The 20862-nt window shown below is 34.5% G+C and overlaps 1 protein-coding gene across 2 annotated transcripts; it reads right to left on the reverse strand.

The window, feature by feature from the left end:
- Positions 1-494: 494 nt before the first annotated feature.
- Positions 495-19440, reverse strand: arfip1 (ADP-ribosylation factor interacting protein 1 (arfaptin 1)). Of its 2 annotated transcripts, XM_016559890.1 has the most exons (10): positions 19260-19440; positions 17011-17333; positions 12434-12532; positions 11032-11137; positions 9069-9170; positions 7855-7967; positions 7265-7486; positions 4281-4438; positions 4008-4182; positions 495-2503 (listed from the first exon to the last, which is right to left on the reverse strand). In XM_016559890.1, exons 2-10 carry the CDS (start codon positions 17329-17331, stop codon positions 2348-2350), a joined length of 1452 nt encoding a protein of 483 aa, XP_016415376.1. In that variant the 5' UTR covers positions 17332-17333; positions 19260-19440; the 3' UTR covers positions 495-2347. The 2 variants fall into 2 exon arrangements, with proteins under 2 accessions (XP_016415376.1, XP_016415377.1); XM_016559891.1 differs by lacking the exon at positions 9069-9170 and having other exon boundaries at positions 19260-19439.
- Positions 19441-20862: the final 1422 nt, after the last annotated feature.

The raw sequence follows: 20862 nt of genomic DNA on the forward strand, positions 1-20862 counted from the left end.
ACTAGAAGACCTCGACAAACTTACAGAGGAGCCCAGATAAGTCTTAAAATTATTTAAATGTAGTTATATTGACATAAAAACAGACAGAAAATAAAGATGTACAACATTAAACTGGCATTATATTTTAGAGTTCATTTGTATTACAACAGAAGTACTATAGGTACATATCAGTTCAGATAGGAGGGTCTTTAAATATTTTCTTGGACAAATTGTGGCTTTGGATTCCAAAAAGTTTAGACCCACTCAATGATTATGTAATCCCAGCATAAAGTCTGTGAACGCTAAGTGAACTAGTAAGAAAGGCAACAGTGCCCTCTGTAGGCAGAATTCTGTCTGTGGTAATAGATCCTGTCAACTGAAACAATGTTACAAGGCAAAGACTCCTTTAATTACTCCAGAAACCAGAAAGGGTGTCAGATGTAATAGGAGGAAAAACAAATACTTACCACTGAAAGGATGTAATACATTTTAATAAAAAGAGTTATACACAAGACTTAAGATTGAAAAGTTTTATTTTCTCCCATGATTCAACATTCAGATCTTTTCTGCCCTTAAAACACCTGATCCATCGTTTTTTAACAAATCTTCAAAAAAAAAAGCAGCACACAGCAAAGTTCTTTTATACCCAAAGTAAAATACAAGATTTTACAAATACACATATATATATATATAGATGTGACTATGCATGTCAGTCAGTTCTCACAATTACTGTCCATTGGTGTCGGTCTGCTGCTAAGACAGAACTGAAGTCACACAGAATCTAAAGGTAGTTATTGTACATCAAATGAAAAGAAGCAAGACTAGGAGAACCAGGTGTGCAGATGTTTTAAGAGTCTCCAAGAATAAACAACTGCATTATTTTGTATTCAAGATATAAATCTTAACATTCCATTTGGCATCCATATTTTTATATTAATTTGTTCTACATTCAAATTTTTGACAGTTCCCCCCCATGTATATATTGCCATGGTAGAAGCTTTTTTAAATGCCCAAATCTAAAGCTTTTCCAGGTTAGTATGTGATTATTTCATCATCTGAGTTGATACTGGGGTAATCAAATTTGATGTTACACTTCTGGTATTTAAAGAGTTAACTCATTGAACACTTATAAGAGGGGAATGAATGATTAAGAAGTGTAGAATCTCTTCTTCCTCTGACATGTAAAAAAAAAAGTAATTATTAAATTTAAAAATTAATAAAGAAAATAGAGATACACAGAGAAAGAATAACAAAACCCAAACAGAGACAAACAGCCGAGGCAGCTGACATGATATTTCACGTCAAATTAATTTGGTTTACATTTTGTACAAAATAGTTTCCTGGCTTAGTTACTGAAGAAATGGAATGCAAAGAAAGGTTGCTTAAAAAAAAAAAAAAGATTGTAATTTCAAGTTAAATAGAGGTTGCTGGTCTATCTATATGCATGTGTGATTATCCTGGACTGCAAATATGGCTGTTTATTGGTCCATTCTGTGGTCTGTATGGTTCATATTCACATCTCCTGACAACACTGAAGATGATGAAAATTGATGATTGACAAAGAGCAAGGCACGTCAAGTCAGAAACGAAGCCCCATCCCCTTTTAATGGGATCTACAAAAGGTTCACTTTAAAAATGTTATAGCAAAAAGGCCAGAATTTGAGAGTTTACAACCTCTGATTATCCTGCCCTTTTTGTGACCATAAATGCAGCAGAGCAAAACTTCAAGTTTGAACTAAAATGGCCAACCTTTCAGATCAATATGCCCTTTAAGGCGGCAGTATGGAAATTTATGTCAATGTATTTGATAACAATATAACCGTGCAGTTACATAAAAAAAGGTTAGGAGAGGTTGACACCAGTGAGGTCTAGAAAAAGATGAAAAGGCAAATTTGAAGTAGAATTAAGTGTCAGACTGCTTTTTAGTCCAAGACCAATTTAATTTGAATAATCTTTTTTCCCAAAAAAACTATTTTTAAAGTCTGTACAACATTCATAAGGCCCCTAATTTCTTCCTGCTTATCTGTCTGTATTTCATCTACCATTAAAGTGCTGGTAACTTGATTCAAAAACTACAAGATTGTTTTTGTTGCGCAAGAGTGTGCAAACTCTCAGACAAAAGAAAAAGCATTTATTTAAAAACTAAACTTTAAGTGTAAAGTCAGACATAGTAAGGACAAAGAGTGGAGCTAAATATTTCTCTTTTATCAAAATGGTTTCCTGTCATACATTTATTGACAGGTTTTAGTGTCCTGAAAGTTGTAAAAAGGGAATGGAGTGATAGCGAGACATTTTTGCTTTATGGATTTGGTTTCCTTATGGAGTGCTGTGCTCTGCCCTCCGCTCTGGATTATACCATCTGATTCAATCAGTGCTCCTCTAGCCAAGAGGGGGTTTCTCCTCCTGGTAACTTTAGTTTGATGTGGAACTGTTTAAGGGTCTGTTCCAGCTGCTGTTGGTTGCCTGCGAAGTATGCTGCGATGGCGTTGTGGAAGAGAATCAGCTGGTTGTGTAAAACCTTCACCTAAGGAAAGGGGAATGAAAACGGTAATTCACACACTAAATCATAACTCACAATACTGAAAAGGAAAGAAAAAACAGCAGTATTAAAGAGACTTTTTGTTTGAGCATCCAACTGGGCATGTCAAGCATGCCATTTCCCCCCCGATATTTAACAGGAACACCCAGACAAAAAGTGCAAATTAATAGCTAAAGTGTAAATTGAGTGAATTATAATAACAACAACAACAACAATAATAATATTATATATATATATATATATATATATATATATATTTATTCCTGTGAATTTTAAATGCCCAATGATCCTTCATAAATCATTGTAATATTCTGACATATATAATTTTTGTAAAGAAATAAATACTTTTACTCACCATTAAACTTTTCATTTAAAATAGAAATGTTGTGTTAAAATATACACCACTATTCAAAAGTTTGGGGTCAGTAAATTTTTTCTTTCATTATTTTTAAAATAAATTAATACTTTTATTCATCGAGGATGTTTTAAAATGGATGAAAAGTGATAGTAAAGACTTGAATTGTTAGAAAAGATTTCTATTTTGAATAAATGCTGTTCTTTTTAACTTTTTATTCATCACAGAATTAAAAAAAAAAGCATCAGAGGTTCCAGAAAAAAATTTTAGGCAGCACAACAGTTTCAACTCTGATAAATCAGTATATTAGAATGATTTCTGAAGGATCATGTGACACTGAAGACTGGAGTAATGGCTGATGAAAATTCAGCGCTGCGTCACAGAAATCAATTATACTTTAAAATATATTAAAATAGTAAACCAATATTGGAAATTGCAATATTATTTCACAATATTTCATTTTTTTCTGTATTTTTGATCAAATAAATACAGCTTTGATGAGCATAAGATCGAGACTCGACACAGAAATAAAAAAAAAACATAAAAAAATCCTACTTATCCCAAATATATATATTGTATTTTTTGCTGATTATATTGTAAAATGTGTCTGGCAAATTTGGTGTAGTCTAGGCAACTGCATTGATAACCAGCAATTTTTATGTTTATTATACATCATCTGAACAGTAAAGATATTTTTTTTCCCAACAGGATATCTTAGTCAACTTGAAAGGGCCTTTGCAACATCTTTACTTTTGTAATGTGATGCGTTGTTTCCAAGTAAGCAGGATATTGAACAAGAAAGGTTGAAAAACAAGAGAGTTTGGTTAGGATCAGCCAAAAATGAAAGTTGTTTCGGAGGTGAAGCAAGTTAATATTTTTTTAAATATTAAAGAAACATTGGCACCACATTTTACAAGCTACAATTAGCACTATAGGTACAGAATAACCTATATAACCTTTTAGCAGTTAACAGTAGCAGTTTTTGGGAAACTAATTATTTCAGCAACTTGCATTTAATTTGGTCGATATAGTGCAAAAAAGTATCAAATATCAACATATTAACTTGACTAATTTTACTTTGTAAATTCTCAAAGTATAAAAGACATTATTTATTTATAAGATACATTCTCCTACCTTGTTTTCCTCCAGAAACTTGAGTTTGACTGAGACATCATTGCGCATCTTTTCATATTTCTCACGGTGGATCTGGAACTGTTGCTGAGACAGCTCGATCTTAGGGAGTGTGTTGGCGTCCCGTGGACCCAGATTGAGCTCCTCTAAATCTGTGCGATATGCGTCATACTCAATCCTACCAAAAGAGCACAGACCTTGCTGAATGAGAATTGTTTTGCTCAAAAAAATTCATAGAAAAGTAGTATACAGTGGTTTGTAAAGATATATTCAGACCTTGCTGCTTCATATTGCTTAATGTTGATCAAGGTGTCCTCTATAGTTTTATCCACTAGAGTTTTAACATTGGAGATAAAGAAGGTGATAGCTCCCAACAGAGTTTCTCCATTTTTCGCCAGGAGTTTTTGGGTTTCAGCATTGTAGCCAAATTCCTCCTAAAACACATAAACAGAGTTTACATCTATATTTGCTTCTACTAAAAGAACACACAGAAATAGATAAACAGCTAGGCAGCAAAACACCGCAATACTGCATTGAGACTTTGCCCTCTCTGCATATAAATTAATTAACATGAAATGTTACTCCCCAAGAGTCCAATTCACTTTCTGGTTATAGTCCAGTCATAAAGTATTTAGTATTCGTGGTGGTTCTGGAAACATCAATACCAAAGTGTATCCAAAACAGTCCATGAATAAATTATACTGTATGGAAGGCATCCAGTTATTTTGTTATTTTAACTGAAAACAGCAGAAAATTCATACAGTATATGCCACGCAGTCTTCACAAAAGCATTTGTGTTGGATTAGAGTGAAATATTACTGTATTTATTTTATATATGACTTTTTTAATGTTGCCAGCCTCTATGGCTATTTTCTTATATATCCAAGAAAATAGCTGCTATAATATATAAATGCTGTCAATCGATTAAAAAAAAATACAGAATTAATCACACTTTTTTTCTGTAATGAATTGTGATTAATTGCATATTAATATATTTATACTGTCATAATTTCACAATGAACCTTCAAATGAATGTAGAAACAACAAATTTTGGTATATTTTAAATGTGTTTAATGGCATCTTTTTACTACAGCTTGCAGTGGTTCATACAGCTCCGTAAGTTCACAATGGAGTGGTTCATAAAGTTTTATTTTGAACTTGGACTCAAGTATAAAGAAATACAGTCAGCGCTTAGTTCAAGGCACAGTTTTGGGACATTCTAAACCACTTAATGTGGCTTAATGTTTTAAAACACTGACATTGGAGGACTAAATTCGATAATAATACATACTGATTAAATGATTAGGCTAATATTAATAACCTTATTAATAATATTACTTTTAATAAAGCAGAATAGACCAGAATATGAACGCAACGCCCTGCACGTTAAGCTTTTTCTCCCCCATAGAAAACGCTTAAGGTAGGCGAATGAAGACAGTGATTTAAAAATACCAAATCTGTTTACAGTTTATATTACGCACAGATAAGCAGATGAGCCCAGAACGGAACAGTTTGCATTGGTTCATAAAAAAGCGGCATAAAAAAGATGATAAAAAAGACCAAATATGCTATATTATACATGCATTAAAAATGTGTACTGTGTACATGCAAGCCCAAAATATGAGCTGAATTGCACGATAATGCATATAATGCTACAGGGGAGAAAACACTGCGCGTTCCGTTCTGGGCTCATCTGCCTTTCTGTGCGTAATATAAACTGTAAACAGATTTGGTATTTTTAAATCACTGTCTTCATTCGCCTACCTTAAGCGTTTTCTATGGGGGAGAAAAAGCTTAACGTGCAGGGCGTTGCGTTCATATTCTGGGCTTTTCTGCTTTATTAATAGTAATATTATTAATATTAGCCTTATAATTTTATCAGTATTTATTATTATTGAATTTGGTCCTCCAATGTCACTGTTTTAAAACATTAAGCCACATTAAGCATTTTAGAATGTCCCAAAACTGTGCCTTGAACTAAGCACTGGCTGTATTTCTGCATACTTGAGTCCAAAATCTAAATAAAACTATATGAACCGTTCCATTGTGAACATGCGGAGTTGTATGAACCACTGCAAGCTGTAAAGTAAACAGGAAGAGTTTGTCCAAACTCAGCTGGTTTTGTGAGAGAACGCAAAAGTTTTGCGAGGGAACGCAAAACACTTCAAAAATATTTTTTCCTCCCACGCTGAAATTTTTCCACCACAATGTCCCTTTAAGGGCTCCATAGTATACAGCATTGGTTAGGATAGATTTTTTTTCTTGAGAAAATCAAACTATCGCCATCGGTATCATCAGATATCCTTCTCGATAATAGGATATCGGTAAGCACATGTACCAAATTTGACAACCAGAAAGTGTGTACTGATGTTATTTCTAAACAGTATTGTTTTGCCATTTAAAACCTAAATGTAACACATGTAGGATTTTTGTGAGATGGTCTGAGATTGCTGGTTCTGAGAACAAGTGAAGAGTGAAGTGAAAAACATTGAAATGTGTGTACATCTTTTATAATAAAATTTAAAGAGCAAAATAACTTTCCACTGTGGGGTTTTAAAACATTAAGCCACATTAAGCGTTTTAGAATGTCCCAAAACTGTGCCTTGAACTAAGCACTGGCTGTATTTCTGCATACTTGAGTCCAAAATCTAAATAAAACTATATGAACCGTTCCATTGTGAACATGCAGAGTTGTATGAACCACTGCAAGCTGTAAAGTAAACAGGAAGAGTTTGTCCAAACTCAGCTGGTTTTGTGAGAGAACGCAAAAGTTTTGCGAGGGAACGCAAAACACTTCAAAAATATTTTTTCCTCCCACGCCGAAATTTTTCCACCACAATGTCCCTTTAAGGGCTCCATAGTATACAGCATTGGTTAGGATAGATTTTTTTTCTTGAGAAAATCAAACTATCGCCATCGGTATCATCAGATATCCTTCTCGATAATAGGATATCGGTAAGCACATGTACCAAATTTGACAACCAGAAAGTGTGTACTGATGTTATTTCTAAACAGTATTGTTTTGCCATTTAAAACCTAAATGTAACACATGTAGGATTTTTGTGAGATGGTCTGAGATTGCTGGTTCTGAGAACAAGTGAAGAGTGAAGTGAAAAACATTGAAATGTGTGTACATCTTTTATAATAAAATTTAAAGAGCAAAATAACTTTCCACTGTGGGGAAAAATGCATACAAGATACTTAATATCCATTTTAAACAAACACTGATTCTGATTTTGTATAAAATCAAGAGTACTTACATGTAGCTCGGGTGTCTTGAGACTAAGGTCAGCAAACGCGTCACCCAGCTGTCTCTGTGTCTGCAGCATCTGCGCCAGCTGAGTGCAAAGTGTCTGCGCCAGCTTGATAACATGCTCATACTTTCGTTTGTTGTCACGAAGAACCTCGATCTGCGCCTCAAGCTCCAGATCAACTGTACGGGAGCCACGACCTAACTTCTCCGACAGAATTTGCTTAGTGCACTGTGGGGAGGAGTATAAGATGCAAAAAACGTTAACAAAATGGGCAATATTAAGAGGAAAATAAATATTTACAGGGCTACAAAAGATTGAGATGGGCATAGAGGATACAAAGAACCCGGTCTCTTTTTTGTCAGCAATATTATAGAGAACATATGAAATTATTATGGGGAGAATATTTCAAAGGGATCATGACTGGGAAATGTCACAAACCAGACTAAACTTGCTCATATGCTAACTTGTACACCTCGACTCTTAAGCACTGTGCTCTGTTCTGTTTCAAGTACCTCAAACCCAAACAGACGAGATGCTTGAGACATTTTTTAATGAACACAGATGCCATCATAACCACTATGGCAGGAATCACTCACTTTGTAAGTGTTGATGCTCCACTTCCTCACCAGCTCCAGTTTCTCTATGGCAGGACTCTTTAAGTCATCAGCAAGGACCACTGCTCCTCCCATCTGCTGCTCTCTCAAAGCACCTGATGACAGAATGACATCTGTTAACTGACATGAGAAATGACTGTGATATTATATTACTCCTCTACTCTTATTGAGACACACTGGCATAAACTATTAACACTAAAATCTCATCTGATATGATACAATTATGATAATTGGCTAAATCAAGTCAGTCAAAATACAGGAACTCCCAAAATTAACATCCAATATAATTCTGTTTGACAAATCACATCTGTTGCTACTTATTATTTTTTTTTTTATCGTTAACAAAAACAAACTAAAACTATTGGAAAACATTTTTGTTAACTGAAATAAAATACAATATGAAATAAAATATAAGATGAAAAACCTAAACTAAATTAAAATTAGAAATGTTGCCTTGGAGTAACTTTAACTGAAGTAACTTTAAATTGACATACTATAATTACTAACTAAAATAAACTAAAAAGAAATATAAAAAAAAGAGTTAGGAAGGCTATTTTGGAAAAATTAAAATTTATAAATTAAGCTAAAATTAAATTGAAAACTGGAAATATAAAAATAAATGATAATACTAAAATAACACTGAAACACGGACAGGAGTAACACTAGACTAAAGATACGCTTAGGTGAAACATGCTTTTTTTTCATTTAAAATATCAGACGGCGACAGAAACAGTGGGAAACAACTAAAGCAATGTATTGTTTTGGATTATAAAAGTCCTGTGAGGGAAATTATTATTATTATTTTTTTTAACTTTATATTTTGCGATCAGTCAGGAAGGCAAAAGGTTACAGGGTGGTCAGCCAAGACGAATAAATGAGCCCCAACTCCAAAGCCATTAAAGGGGGAAGCAACAAGAAGGAAGAAAACAGGCCTGGAGATCACAGAGTTGGCAGAATTTAATAAAACACCATCATAAAGTTACAACCTACCAATCTAATGTGCTACAACTACACAAAAGTGGAAAGTGATGTCAATTTTTATATTTGTTGAAGATTTTAACAGACATCACTGGAATCAACTAGAAAAACCATGTCTTTATGATGGTCCAGCCTGAAACTGACAGTGCAGCGTTAGTAAGGAAGAGATGAAGGAATGTAGATCCATGCGTGACGTCTTCTGTTACGGTATGTGGTACCTTTCCGTGTCTCCACCTGACTATCGCTGATGCTGCGAGCTAGCCGGCTGGCTGCTGCAGGACTGGGGACAACTTTAGGTGTGGTGGCCTGGAATGGCGACCCTAAAAATGGTCAGTGATGAATTCTTATGATTTATACACTGAGTCTGACATTTTTTTTGCAAACTACAGCCACAGAGGAAGTGTCCATCCATCCATCAAAATCAAAATAAATAAATAAAAAATACACACAAAATGTATTGATTGTTTAAACCATGTTAAGCATATAATGCAAAACCAGGTCAATCAGAGTGTGGCTACAGTATCAAACCTATTACTTTAAAATGTCTACCCAAATTACACTACCATTCAAAAGTTTGAGGCCAGTAAAAATTTTAATCAATTAATACTTTTATTCAGGACGGATGCATTAAATTATTTAAAGTGACTGTAAATACTTCTTACAAAATTTATATTTCAAATAAGTGCAGTTGTTTTGAACTGTCTGTTCAAAGTATCCTGAAAAAAATGTATCACTGTTTCCACAAAAATATTAAAAGGGGTCATATGACGTTGCTAAAAAGAACGTTATGTTGTGTATTTGGTGTAATGAAATGTGTTTATGCGGTTTAAGGTTAAAAAAAACCACATTATTTTACACATACTGTATTATTGTTTCTCCTCTATCACCCGCCTTTCTGAAACGCGTCGATTTTTACAAATCTCATCGTTCTGAAAAGCGAGGTGTACGCACGACATGGCGGCGGCGGCAGCAACAATACTACAGCGAGAATCAAAGTTACTCTTTCTTTCTTTGCGTTTCTTTGCGTGAACATTTGGGCGGTGTTATGCAAATCTTCCCACACAGTGACATAGACGTGGGGGCGTGTTTAAACGTGGTGTTTTAGGAGGGTGTGGAACGAGTCTTAACTTTTATAAAGAATATCTCTTTGGGTTTGAGACTTTAGTCTTTGAAATTTTAGGGACCTTATCTATTCACGAACAGCTTGTAACACTCCAAAGAGAAAGGAAAATTTGAAATGGCATCATATGACCCCTTTAAGCAGTAAATTTGTCAACATATGAGCATAGAAGAATGATTACTGAATGATCATGTGACACTGAAAACTGGCTGCTATTTAGCTTTGCCATCACAGAAATAAGTCACATTTTAATACATATTAAAACAGAAAACAGTTCTTTTAAATTGTATTGATATTTTACGATATTAAAGTTTCTGCTCTATTTTTAATTAAATAGATTTAACTCCAAAATTTTAAACATACGTGCAGGTTCCAATTATTACAGGGCTTGTTTAAATACACAAGTCTTAAAATGTACAGTGTCAACATCACAAGGGAAATCTGAAAAAGATCTGCAGCAAACTGATGAAATACGCTCCATAGTCTCCTAAGCTAACAAGTGACAAGGGAAATATAGAGGAATAATAAAAAGGGTGGTCAGCAATTACACCCAACTAATGACAGGTTGCCATGTTTCCGTCCTAATTAATTCACGCAGTAGACGAGGATGAAATAATGAAAGGGGAAGCAGATGTAAATTTAAAAAAAAAGAAAGATCACAGACGACTCTGTAATGAGACAGGAACACCTTTCTTTTCAAATTCAAATTCTCCCTCTCTCCACAACACACTCAAAGAGAAACACAGACAAACAAACGTGGGTTCACATTAGATGTACCAGATAGTGAGAGGATATTGAAGCCATTCAACTACTGTAGTCTACTAACCTAATGACAGAAAAAAACACCCTAGCCTCATCTAATTTATTACAATGAAAGAAAGTGTTTTTAAATGATAAACATTTTACCATTGTCTTTGAGCAAATTGCGAATCTGTCTGTATATAATCTTATGTAAGCGCATACGTTTGTGGGTTAACTGTAGCATGCCGAGTCATTGTATGTATTTGTGTGAAGGACAAAGGCAAATTATATTCAGGTTCAATGCCTGCTTAGTGTTGTACCTGTATATGGCCCCACTTGGACCACTCCCTCATTCATTGCATAGTTTTCAGGTGAATTGTGGGACTGTGATGTGATTGGTCCAGAGGAGACATTGTGTGGCACATCCTTGAAAGAAAAAACAGGGAGAACAAGAAACAAGAATAAAAATGAACGACATTCAAGAAAGATACCATAAAGCAATTTGCATAACAATGCAATGTTTTCTACTGTTTTCCTCTTAGTTTTAGCTGTTAATCATTCATTTCAAAACAGCATAATTTGTGTTCAATTCTGTGGCAAAATAACAAGTTTTCACTTTTTAAAATGGTCTAAACTCTGCAATTGCAGGGTTAAAGCATATTAGGCACCAAGCATATTATCTATGAAAATGTGGCCAAGTAACTCTTCTCTGTTTGTATTAAGTCAAATAATAGCGTCTCTTCTTCATGCCAAAACGTTTTTTTTCCCCCCCCTCAGACACTGAAACTAAATACAGTGTGTGTGCATGTGTGTGAAAGTTTCTGTGACTGTACAAAGTTCATGAATATTTAATGCAGTAAGCACTAATTAATTTATGATTAGTCGTCTGTTGCTAAACAACTTGCTGTATCGTTCTAGCGCCATTGTTTTACATTTGGTAACAACAAATGCATGTATAATAATAAGGGCCTACTAGGCATCATTTACAATTATTTGTGTGAAACATTTCTTTAACAAGGTAGGCCTACATTTTAGAGATGCCCTGGGGATTCACGTTGTCTAGTTCTTCTGTTTAATGTGAAGAAAGCCCACACTTAAGACAATTTCCTCAAGGTTAAAAAGACTACAACAAATAGTAGAAAGCTAATCAAGCTAGTTTTGCTGTTGCTGCAAAACAGTTGTTAGTCAGTAAAAGTACAGTATATATATGGTTGCTATAGACCTGACAGCCTTTTAGTTTAATAATAAACCATGAGCTCATTGGCTGGCTGGGATGCTGGCACAGTTTTGTGAGTTAACAAGGAGAAGTAAGGCTAAGAATAAATGTCAAACCAGATATATAGAGGTAGGGCTGGGCAAACCAACATAATCCATAAAACAATATATTCAATAATAGCAACTCTGGCTTATCTGTGTATCTGTCTGTCTGTCTATCTATCCATCCATCTACATACATATATATATAGTCCTATTAGACTGTAACAATATAATAATCTGTCAAATATTTTAAATAATTAGGAACATAACTACAGTCATGAGACACATCGACACATATGATAGTCATTGTGTCATCAGTACACAGCACTTTGGAAACATTCATATCCAAACATTCGGTGTACAAATGGCACCATTGTTAGTTGACTTCTACTCAGGGCAAGAACAGTTTAGAAACAGCTGGAATTGGAAAATGATGGGTGGTTTGTTCTGTGTAGGAAGACTTACCCTGTGAAACACTTCCTCATGACTCTTGTCTGCTTCTCCGTTTCTGGTGACTGAGATTTGAGCAGCCTGGCTTCTGTGGGCCTCCTCTGCCATAGCCACCTTCAATACACAAACACAATATCAATAACTAGGAGAACTAGGAAAAATCGATGTTAAAGCTGTCAAGCTGAGAGTTCAGAGGCAGAGTGCTACCACCACCAGAAAGCTTTGCACAACTGCAGCTTGCCAAGACTTGTGAAGTTTTATCTGCAGCACCACAAGCAAAGAAAACGCATCTATAGAAAACGAAATGGATCAGGTCTGCAGCTGTTTTAGAAGAATTATTTAACAGCAACAGGGAAATAGAACTATTAGTGAATCAAAAACTCAAAGTACAGGGAGAACAGCCAAGTCTAACTACACTGCCATCTGGTGATAATTTTTATCAGGGACTGATAAACACATTTTCATAAACAGTACTGTTTAAAAGTTTGGGATGAGCAAGTTGACCACAAGTTCATCAATAATCCTTTAAGGGATAAAACAGCCTAGTGACTAGAGCACAATGTGACGGATGGTGGAATTAAGCATAAGCTAATCAGACATCCAAGGATAACGTCGACAATTCAGCTCCTACCACTCTTTCAATGACAAGCTGAAAACAAATAAACAAGAACAGGCTTTGGGCTCATTGTAAGGAAAAAAATAGAAAAAATAAAAAAATAATCTAAACCTTATACAATGACAAGAGTAGAACGTGAGAGTGATAGCACGTGAAAAGTCATTAACAAGATAAAGCATATGTGACTTTGCATCAGAAGGTTGTGTGCCAAATGGTTAAGAAGATTGCTGATGAGCTTTGTGGTCTTTAAACACGCCAATAAAATGTCCACTGCATTACAGTAAGTCCAAAGGTGGTTTTAATGACACAACCAAAGCGAGACTTCAATTTACACAGAATTTTTCTGAAAAAGACGTTTGAGATGGACAACAAACCGATCGCTCAAACCAGGAGCTACAGTATAGCGGCAATAGCTGACAAATGAACACGGAGCCAGATGCGGGAGTGAGAGTGGACACAGTGATCCACACGTCATGTTATGCTTTGGAAAAGTAGGAAGATCTTGAATAACAGATAAAACAGTGAACATCGGTATTTTAAAAAAAAAGCAGGTAAAAATATCAAAAACTAATTCCTGGCCTATGCCTATTTTGAAAAGATGGCACGTGGTTGAAAGGATGGGCCTGTGTGGTCTAATTCAGTCTTATGGTTATACTTTCAAAACAGTGTGATATTTGCATATTTTACATATTGACGTATGGTACAGTCCACTTGTCTGGTAGGTTTCTACTGTAAATGTATTACTGTTATATTCAGAGAATTGTACAGATCTGTCCAGTAACACAAATTTCTGTTACCTATAAGTTGACAATTATTTTTTTAATTTATTGCTGATGACTGATAATTGTTTGCATCAGAAGGTTGTGTGCCAAATGGTTAAGAAGATTGCTGATGAGCTTTGTGGTCTTTAAACACGCCAATAAAATGTCCACTGCATTACAGTAAGTCCAAAGGTGGTTTAATGACACAACCAAAGCGAGACTTCAATTTACACAGAATTTTTCTGAAAAAGACGTTTGAGATGGACAACAAACCGATCACTCAAACCAGGAGCTACAGTATAGCGGCAATAGCTGACAAATGAACACGGAGCCAGATGCGGGAGTGAGAGTGGACACAGTGATCCACACGTCATGTTATGCTTTGGAAAAGTAGGAAGATCTTGAATAACAGATAAAACAGTGAACATCGGTATTTTAAAAAAAAAGCAGGTAAAAATATCAAAAACTAATTCCTGGCCTATGCCTATTTTGAAAAGATGGCACGTGGTTGAAAGGATGGGTCTGTGTGGTCTAATTCAGTCTTATGGTTATAATTTCAAAACAGTGTGATATTTGCATATTTTACATATTGACGTATGGTACAGTCCACTTGTCTGGTAGGTTTCTACTGTAAATGTATTACTGTTATATTCAGAGAATTGTACAGATCTGTCCAGTAACACAAATTTCTGTTACCTATAAGTTGACAATTATTTTTTTAATTTATTGCTGATGACTGATAATTGTTTCTATGTTGCTTCTATACTGTACAAAAATAAATTAAAAAATAAAACACAAATAAATGTAATAGTTTGGATAGTGTTATTACAATTTTAAGATCGGCTAAAGATTATAATAACAAGTGTTAATAAATTATTAAGAGTATGAGTGCAACATAACAGCAAATGTAAAAAGTAAAAAAGGGTGGAAATGACTTTGGAAAAGTAGGAAGATCTTGAATAACAGATAAAACAGTGAACATCGGTATTTTAAAAAAAAAGCAGGTAAAAATATCAAAAACTAATTCCTGGCCTATGCCTATTTTGAAAAGATGGCACGTGGTTGAAAGGATGGGTCTGTGTGGTCTAATTCAGTCTTATGGTTATAATTTCAAAACAGTGTGATATTTGCATATTTTACATATTGACGTATGGTACAGTCCACTTGTCTGGTAGGTTTCTACTGTAAATGTATTACTGTTATATTCAGAGAATTGTACAGATCTGTCCAGTAACACAAATTTCTGTTACCTATAAGTTGACAATTATTTTTTTAATTTATTGCTGATGACTGATAATTGTTTCTATGTTGCTTCTATACTGTACAAAAATAAATTAAAAAATAAAACACAAATAAATGTAATAGTTTGGATAGTGTTATTACAATTTTAAGATCGGCTAAAGATTATAATAACAAGTGTTAATAAATTATTAAGAGTATGAGTGCAACATAACAGCAAATGTAAAAAGTAAAAAAGGGTGGAAATGAGCATTCCCAAATTGATATCCAAATATATATTGACTGTATTACAGATTTACATCCCTACTACAAACATCAATAAATCCAAAAGTGCCTACTTCAGTTACATATGCAAATGAAAGCAAGACACAAGCCGTTTGTTGTCACTATTTGGTTTCAGGTTGCAATTTAAGCAACAATTCCTTATTTCAAGGTGGTTTTACTTTATAGTGCCCTTGCTTGAGGCTTAATACGTAACTACAAAAAAGGCTATTTAGGTTTGTGTTCTGCTGAGTGGCTCAGTGATTTGAATCTTCAAGACAGGCCACTTGTTTGTCTGGCCGGTGAAAACAGCACACAGTGTCCAATAACAGTGCATGAATCTTTCAAAGCCACCTGATGCCATCATGCCAGAAGGTCAGTGACTCTAAACTCATTTGATGAATCAAATGTCAATTGTGGTTCTCACTGGTTACTCTTATGAGCGATTCAAATCTGGATAGATCTGGCATCCCATTCTGTTTTAAGTGAGTTTGTTTGTCCTCCAATGATGGTCAGGTTTATCTTTTACAGGCACAACTCTAAAAGCCCTTACTTCCAAATGCTTCACAGTCTGTCACCACCAGATTCGATGATTAAAGCGGCATTGATGAGCAGTGCCTCGGTTAAGCCCTGCAGAAGAGTTCCCTAGAGTTCAGTTGCTTAGAGACATTAACAAAGAGACCAACAGAAACAACTGCAATCTAATCAGACATTCTGAAGGGCTGTAATCATGAATCTAATAAATGCTCAAAGAAAACGAAAGATGGGTTTCTTAAACAAACCTCTTAGTTACCAGAAGAAAAGGAAAGACTTTTAACCAGATAAAGCATCAAGTAAACACTCCCTTATCAGGACAGGCTGTAGAACAATTTGAATCATGCTAATACTGTAGATAAAAGTGCAGTACTGAGTTAAGACAAGCTAAGACGAAAAGTGCATACAGTTGACAAGAAATGTAATGCAGTGTTAGAAGTGTCCTGTTGTGTAAAAAAAAGTATACATATATATAGTTTTTGTGCCATATCAGCAGAGTGATTACATGGTGTGTTTGCAATTGAAAAAATTAATTTGGTGAAAAACTACAATGACAAACTAGAAAAAAACAGCAAATGTTGCAGCAAATAAAAATACATGATATACTAAAATACTGGTCAAACGAATTATCTATATACTTCGTTGAGATAATTATTGATAAGTAATTAGAATTGAAAAGAAATTGATAATTATTTTCATGTTATGGCTGATGACCAATAAGTGGTTGTTATTTATACTGTATAAAAATAAATGTCATAATGTGGTGGAAAATACAAATATATAATGTAATTATATATAAAAAGTGTGTAATGTGCATCATGCACAGCAATAACAAGACAGCAAACTAAAGAGCATAAAAAAGTATTATTATTTAAATGCAGTAATAACAGCAACAGTCAAGCAAAATTGACCAGAATATGCTAAAGAAATGCGCCATCACCTTAAAAAAATAAAAAATAAATAAAGGACACCTCACAAAGACATAGAATTAAAGATATGTGCCTCATAATGCTGTAGCATTCAGGCAGAGGTCTAGCTTTTTTTTAAATTCACAGATAACTTGGCTGATTATATTTACCTAAAATAAAAATCTGAAAAAAAATGGCTGAAATCACAGCAACGTGTATGAGCGAGATCAAGCATAAGCCAAGCTACAGGTCTCACTATATCATTACGGTCACCTTCACATCAGCTTCTGTTGCCACACTGCTTGTTGTTTCAGAATCAGCATTATCCCGAATTATTCCACTAGTTTTACTCTGGGCCTGAGAATCCCCATCTTCATCACCACCATCCTCATCCTCACTGTGAGTATAATTGTGGTTTCCAACTTCCTTGTCCTCACTGATGTCAATTTCAGTCATGTGTGCTTCATCCAGGTTGTTTTTTCTGGCCTCTGATTGACTCACATAGTCAGCAGTATTTTGAGGGCCCTGTTCATTAGGGTCCGATTGATTATCCTGTGAGGCATTCTTCCCAGAGTCAAAACTAGCTTCTGACATTCCTGAAAGTAAACATACATGTGAGCAACTGACCAAGATTGTTTCCTTCTTGTGCTGAATTCAAGTAAATGTTTATGCATGTCACTCAATTCTATTGAGGCTGAAGTCTCAGGAAGGGATTCTGGCATTATGCTGTAGGCTACATCATGGAACGAACATCTAATAATCATGGTACAAACAAGCTGTATTTGTTACAAGTCAATACCCAGGAACCAATGACAGCTGAAATTTTCAATGAAAGAGCTTGCAAAAAATGGGTTAGTAAATCAGAACAGGCACATTCTTTCTGACCGAATGTTAGTTTTATTTGTCTTTTAGTTAATACTGTTTGACAGAAACTCATATACAATCCTTCGTATAAACTTTAGACTGCATCCTGCATTCCTTTACACAAAGGAATTCGAATTCAGGCCTATACAGGAAATAAATGCTTCAGCTCACTAAATTTGCAGCACTTTGTACATCAGTCTTCACTATCTACACCACCTACACTACTCACCTTCAAAATGTTTATGGTTAAATAAGGAAATAGTTACTTATAAAGCAAAACATACTCATAGGAGAAGAATTAGCCAAACTCTTTTATGATGAGCTAACATGCAGCTAATGAATAATGAAATCTATGTCTTTATGTCTTTGCACACAGAGACTCTCCCATGATGCTCATGTATCAGTAAGAGTTGAGTTAACCTAGAAACTGGGATTATAGGTTTGTATAATAAAGCTCCAGTTACACACGGTGATATGTTTTCTACAAACCAAGACTCAAATGTCATTTAATTATTGAGCTCTACACATTTTCATATAGAGCAAATAACAATTCCAAAAATTATAATTTCAATGCCAAAAGCAACTCCATATTTTTTATTATGCTGCCTCATCAGTAACATTTACACTGTCAAATTACGTAAATTTATTGCATGTAATGAAAATGTGTCCTAGTTTTGAAGATTGTTAAACCATCTTGTACAAGGAAATTGTATGTGTGTGTAAATTGTGATACTTTCATTCGTAAATATCTGTAATTCGGTCAATAACTGGAATAAAATATTCATAAAGTTTATGGATTTAGCCTATTTAGTTTTAATAGAAGGAGAGAAAATACAGGCCATAGACAATCGCAGGAAGAAGGCCACTTTTCCTTTAAAAAAAAGAAAAAAAAAAGAAGCCATGGACAATAAAATTATGAAACCTATTACGGCCAAGGCTTCGCACACGAATATTTTACTTAGGTCACGCTTTGTACTCTTCATTTGAACGCCCAGTCACATGACCTAATTAATATTCATAAACTAACCCTTTCCCATAGTAGGATTCGTTCATTCGCGTCATGGACACGTAAACGTTTTTTTTTTTTTTTACTTTTCATTGTTAAGCGACGGAACAACACGTACAAACCCAAAGCAATACAAAGTGTATATTAAAAACCACCGTCTTTATAAACAGTTTGTATTGTTTAATTATATTGTCTTATTCCTTCCTGGAATCCAATCTCTCAGTGTTGTCTCATTGTTGCGCCCGCACGTCACAAAGTTGCGATAGAGTTACTTCCTTTGCCTGAAGCACTTCAGTCGAGTTATGCGTTACAAAACGCAATAAATCTGCAATTTCACGCTCTATACCGCTTTTATATCAATGATGCGACCTTCATTACGCATGAACACAATTGAAAGCAAAATTATGAGTGGGTGACATTCAGATTTTTTGCCAATATTCTTCTCTTCATCTAAGGCGTGAAACGATCAGAACAGAATAGACAGTAAGTCGACAGTCTGTTATTCTGTCTGACAGCCTGACTGAATTTCCTTTAGTCACTTTTCCCAGTGGCAGGGGAGGCAGAGGATCAACCCTGCATACTGAAGCCATCATGCCTGCCATCACACATACATGAACACCGAAGCAACAGTTGATTGTTCAGCAGCACTCACCTGCACACAGATTACAACTGTTCTCTTTCTTGTTGCACAGCTCTTTTCATAAAAATGGTCTTGGCTTGAGTTTGAGTTGCTGTGTGTATCATTCGATACACAGCGAATCCCTCCACAGCTCAGTGAAAGTCTTTTCAAACACACCCGGAAGAGGACGTGTGTGTCAGTAGATATACTGGAGCCACAGCATGTCTGTCTCCTAGTGGTCAAACCAACAATGCCAACATCGATAAACAATAATACAGCATCATACAGTAACTACAGAACCAACAATATCAATCTAAATCAAATCAGCCTATTTATTAATATTTTGAATTTGCTTGTTTTTACAATACTTTATGTTGTTATTTATTTTTATTTTTTTTACGTTTTAGTTATTTTATGTGCTTCTGTCTTTTTATTAGCTTTATATTTTTATGACTTTAACTTATTTTGTTTCAGTTAGTCGAAGGCAGCATTTTTCATTTTCGTTTAGGTTTAAATGCCGTAATTAAATTAAAGGTAAATACGATTCAAATATAAATTTTAAATCATTGATGAAATGGTTCTTGAATCATGAATAATAATAATAAATAAATAAAAAAATTCTCATTGCACAAACTCTTATACACCTGTCTTCAGAAGAGACAATGGGTACATTAGCTTTACGTTTACTCCAAAATAACTTCAATGTTGTCGTTAAATTGATGACTAAAAAAATAAATAAATCTAATATTAGCCTACTCTCTGGGGCAAAGAACACCAAACCAGTTCTTTGCCAAACCAATAGGCCAGTGACGAACTTTGAATTGACTTTTGACTTGAGTTAAAATTGCCTGTTACATTTCATTGTTATTTTATCATTGTTAAAATGTAAATTTTAATATAATTTTGTTGGCTAAAATGCATTTTATCATTTCTGAATTCATAGCCCTCCACTAGGGGGAACTAAAGACCACACATACCGGCAACCTTTTCTTTTTTTCTTTTTTCTTTTTTTTTTAAATAAAAAAATAATTACAAATGATTCAAAGAATAGATTTAAGGCTTTAAAGTAATTTACAGTAATTTGTTATTTCTTGTTTCTTTTAACGTATACAAATACCTGCAACCTTCTGACAGTCTGTTTACTGTTAGTTAGCAATAGAAAACTATAATGTAATCCAAAGTCAAACAATCTTTGTGTACATATTGTTAAAAACAAAAACCTATGATTTTATTTTGAAATTTATTTGCACTTATTATGTATTGTGTGCCAGCTGAAGAAAAATGATACAAATCATCAATGATCAAATTACATTACATGGCGGTGGGTGTAAATAAATGCATTTAACACTAATGAAATGACAACATATTGCTACTGTGACGAACACGTGAAATGGAACAGGCTTTGAAACTATGTACAAGCATAAAAATTTGAATATTTACAGAGTATCACAAAAGTTTGGATATTATCTTGAGATGTTTTTCACTAACCAACTGCACAATAAAACTGAGTCAACATTGCTCTAACTGTGCAGCACATAGAGAAGCATGTCTCTGTGGTTTTACCAGCATGTGACTTTACTCTAATATTGGGTATTCATATGCCAAAACAAAAGAAAACAGCAAACAACTTTGCGAG

The sequence above is a fragment of the Sinocyclocheilus rhinocerous genome, unplaced genomic scaffold (genome assembly GCF_001515625.1).
Source record: "Sinocyclocheilus rhinocerous isolate Xijiao unplaced genomic scaffold, SAMN03320098_v1.1 scaffold1129, whole genome shotgun sequence".
Taxonomy (NCBI): domain Eukaryota; kingdom Metazoa; phylum Chordata; class Actinopteri; order Cypriniformes; family Cyprinidae; genus Sinocyclocheilus; species Sinocyclocheilus rhinocerous.

Bases quoted from the DNA above. Each gene is read 5' to 3' on its own strand.
- arfip1 (XM_016559890.1), bottom strand. From the start codon at position 17,331: ATGTCAGAAGCTAGTTTTGACTCTGGGAAGAATGCCTCACAGGATAAT. The intron at 7,487-7,854 runs GTGAGTGATTCC...TCCTCCCCACAG, and splicing joins GGAGCATCAACACTTACAAA to TGCACTAAGCAAATTCTGTC. The intron at 4,439-7,264 runs GTAAGTACTCTT...TATGTGTTTTAG, and splicing joins TCAAGACACCCGAGCTACAT to GAGGAATTTGGCTACAATGC.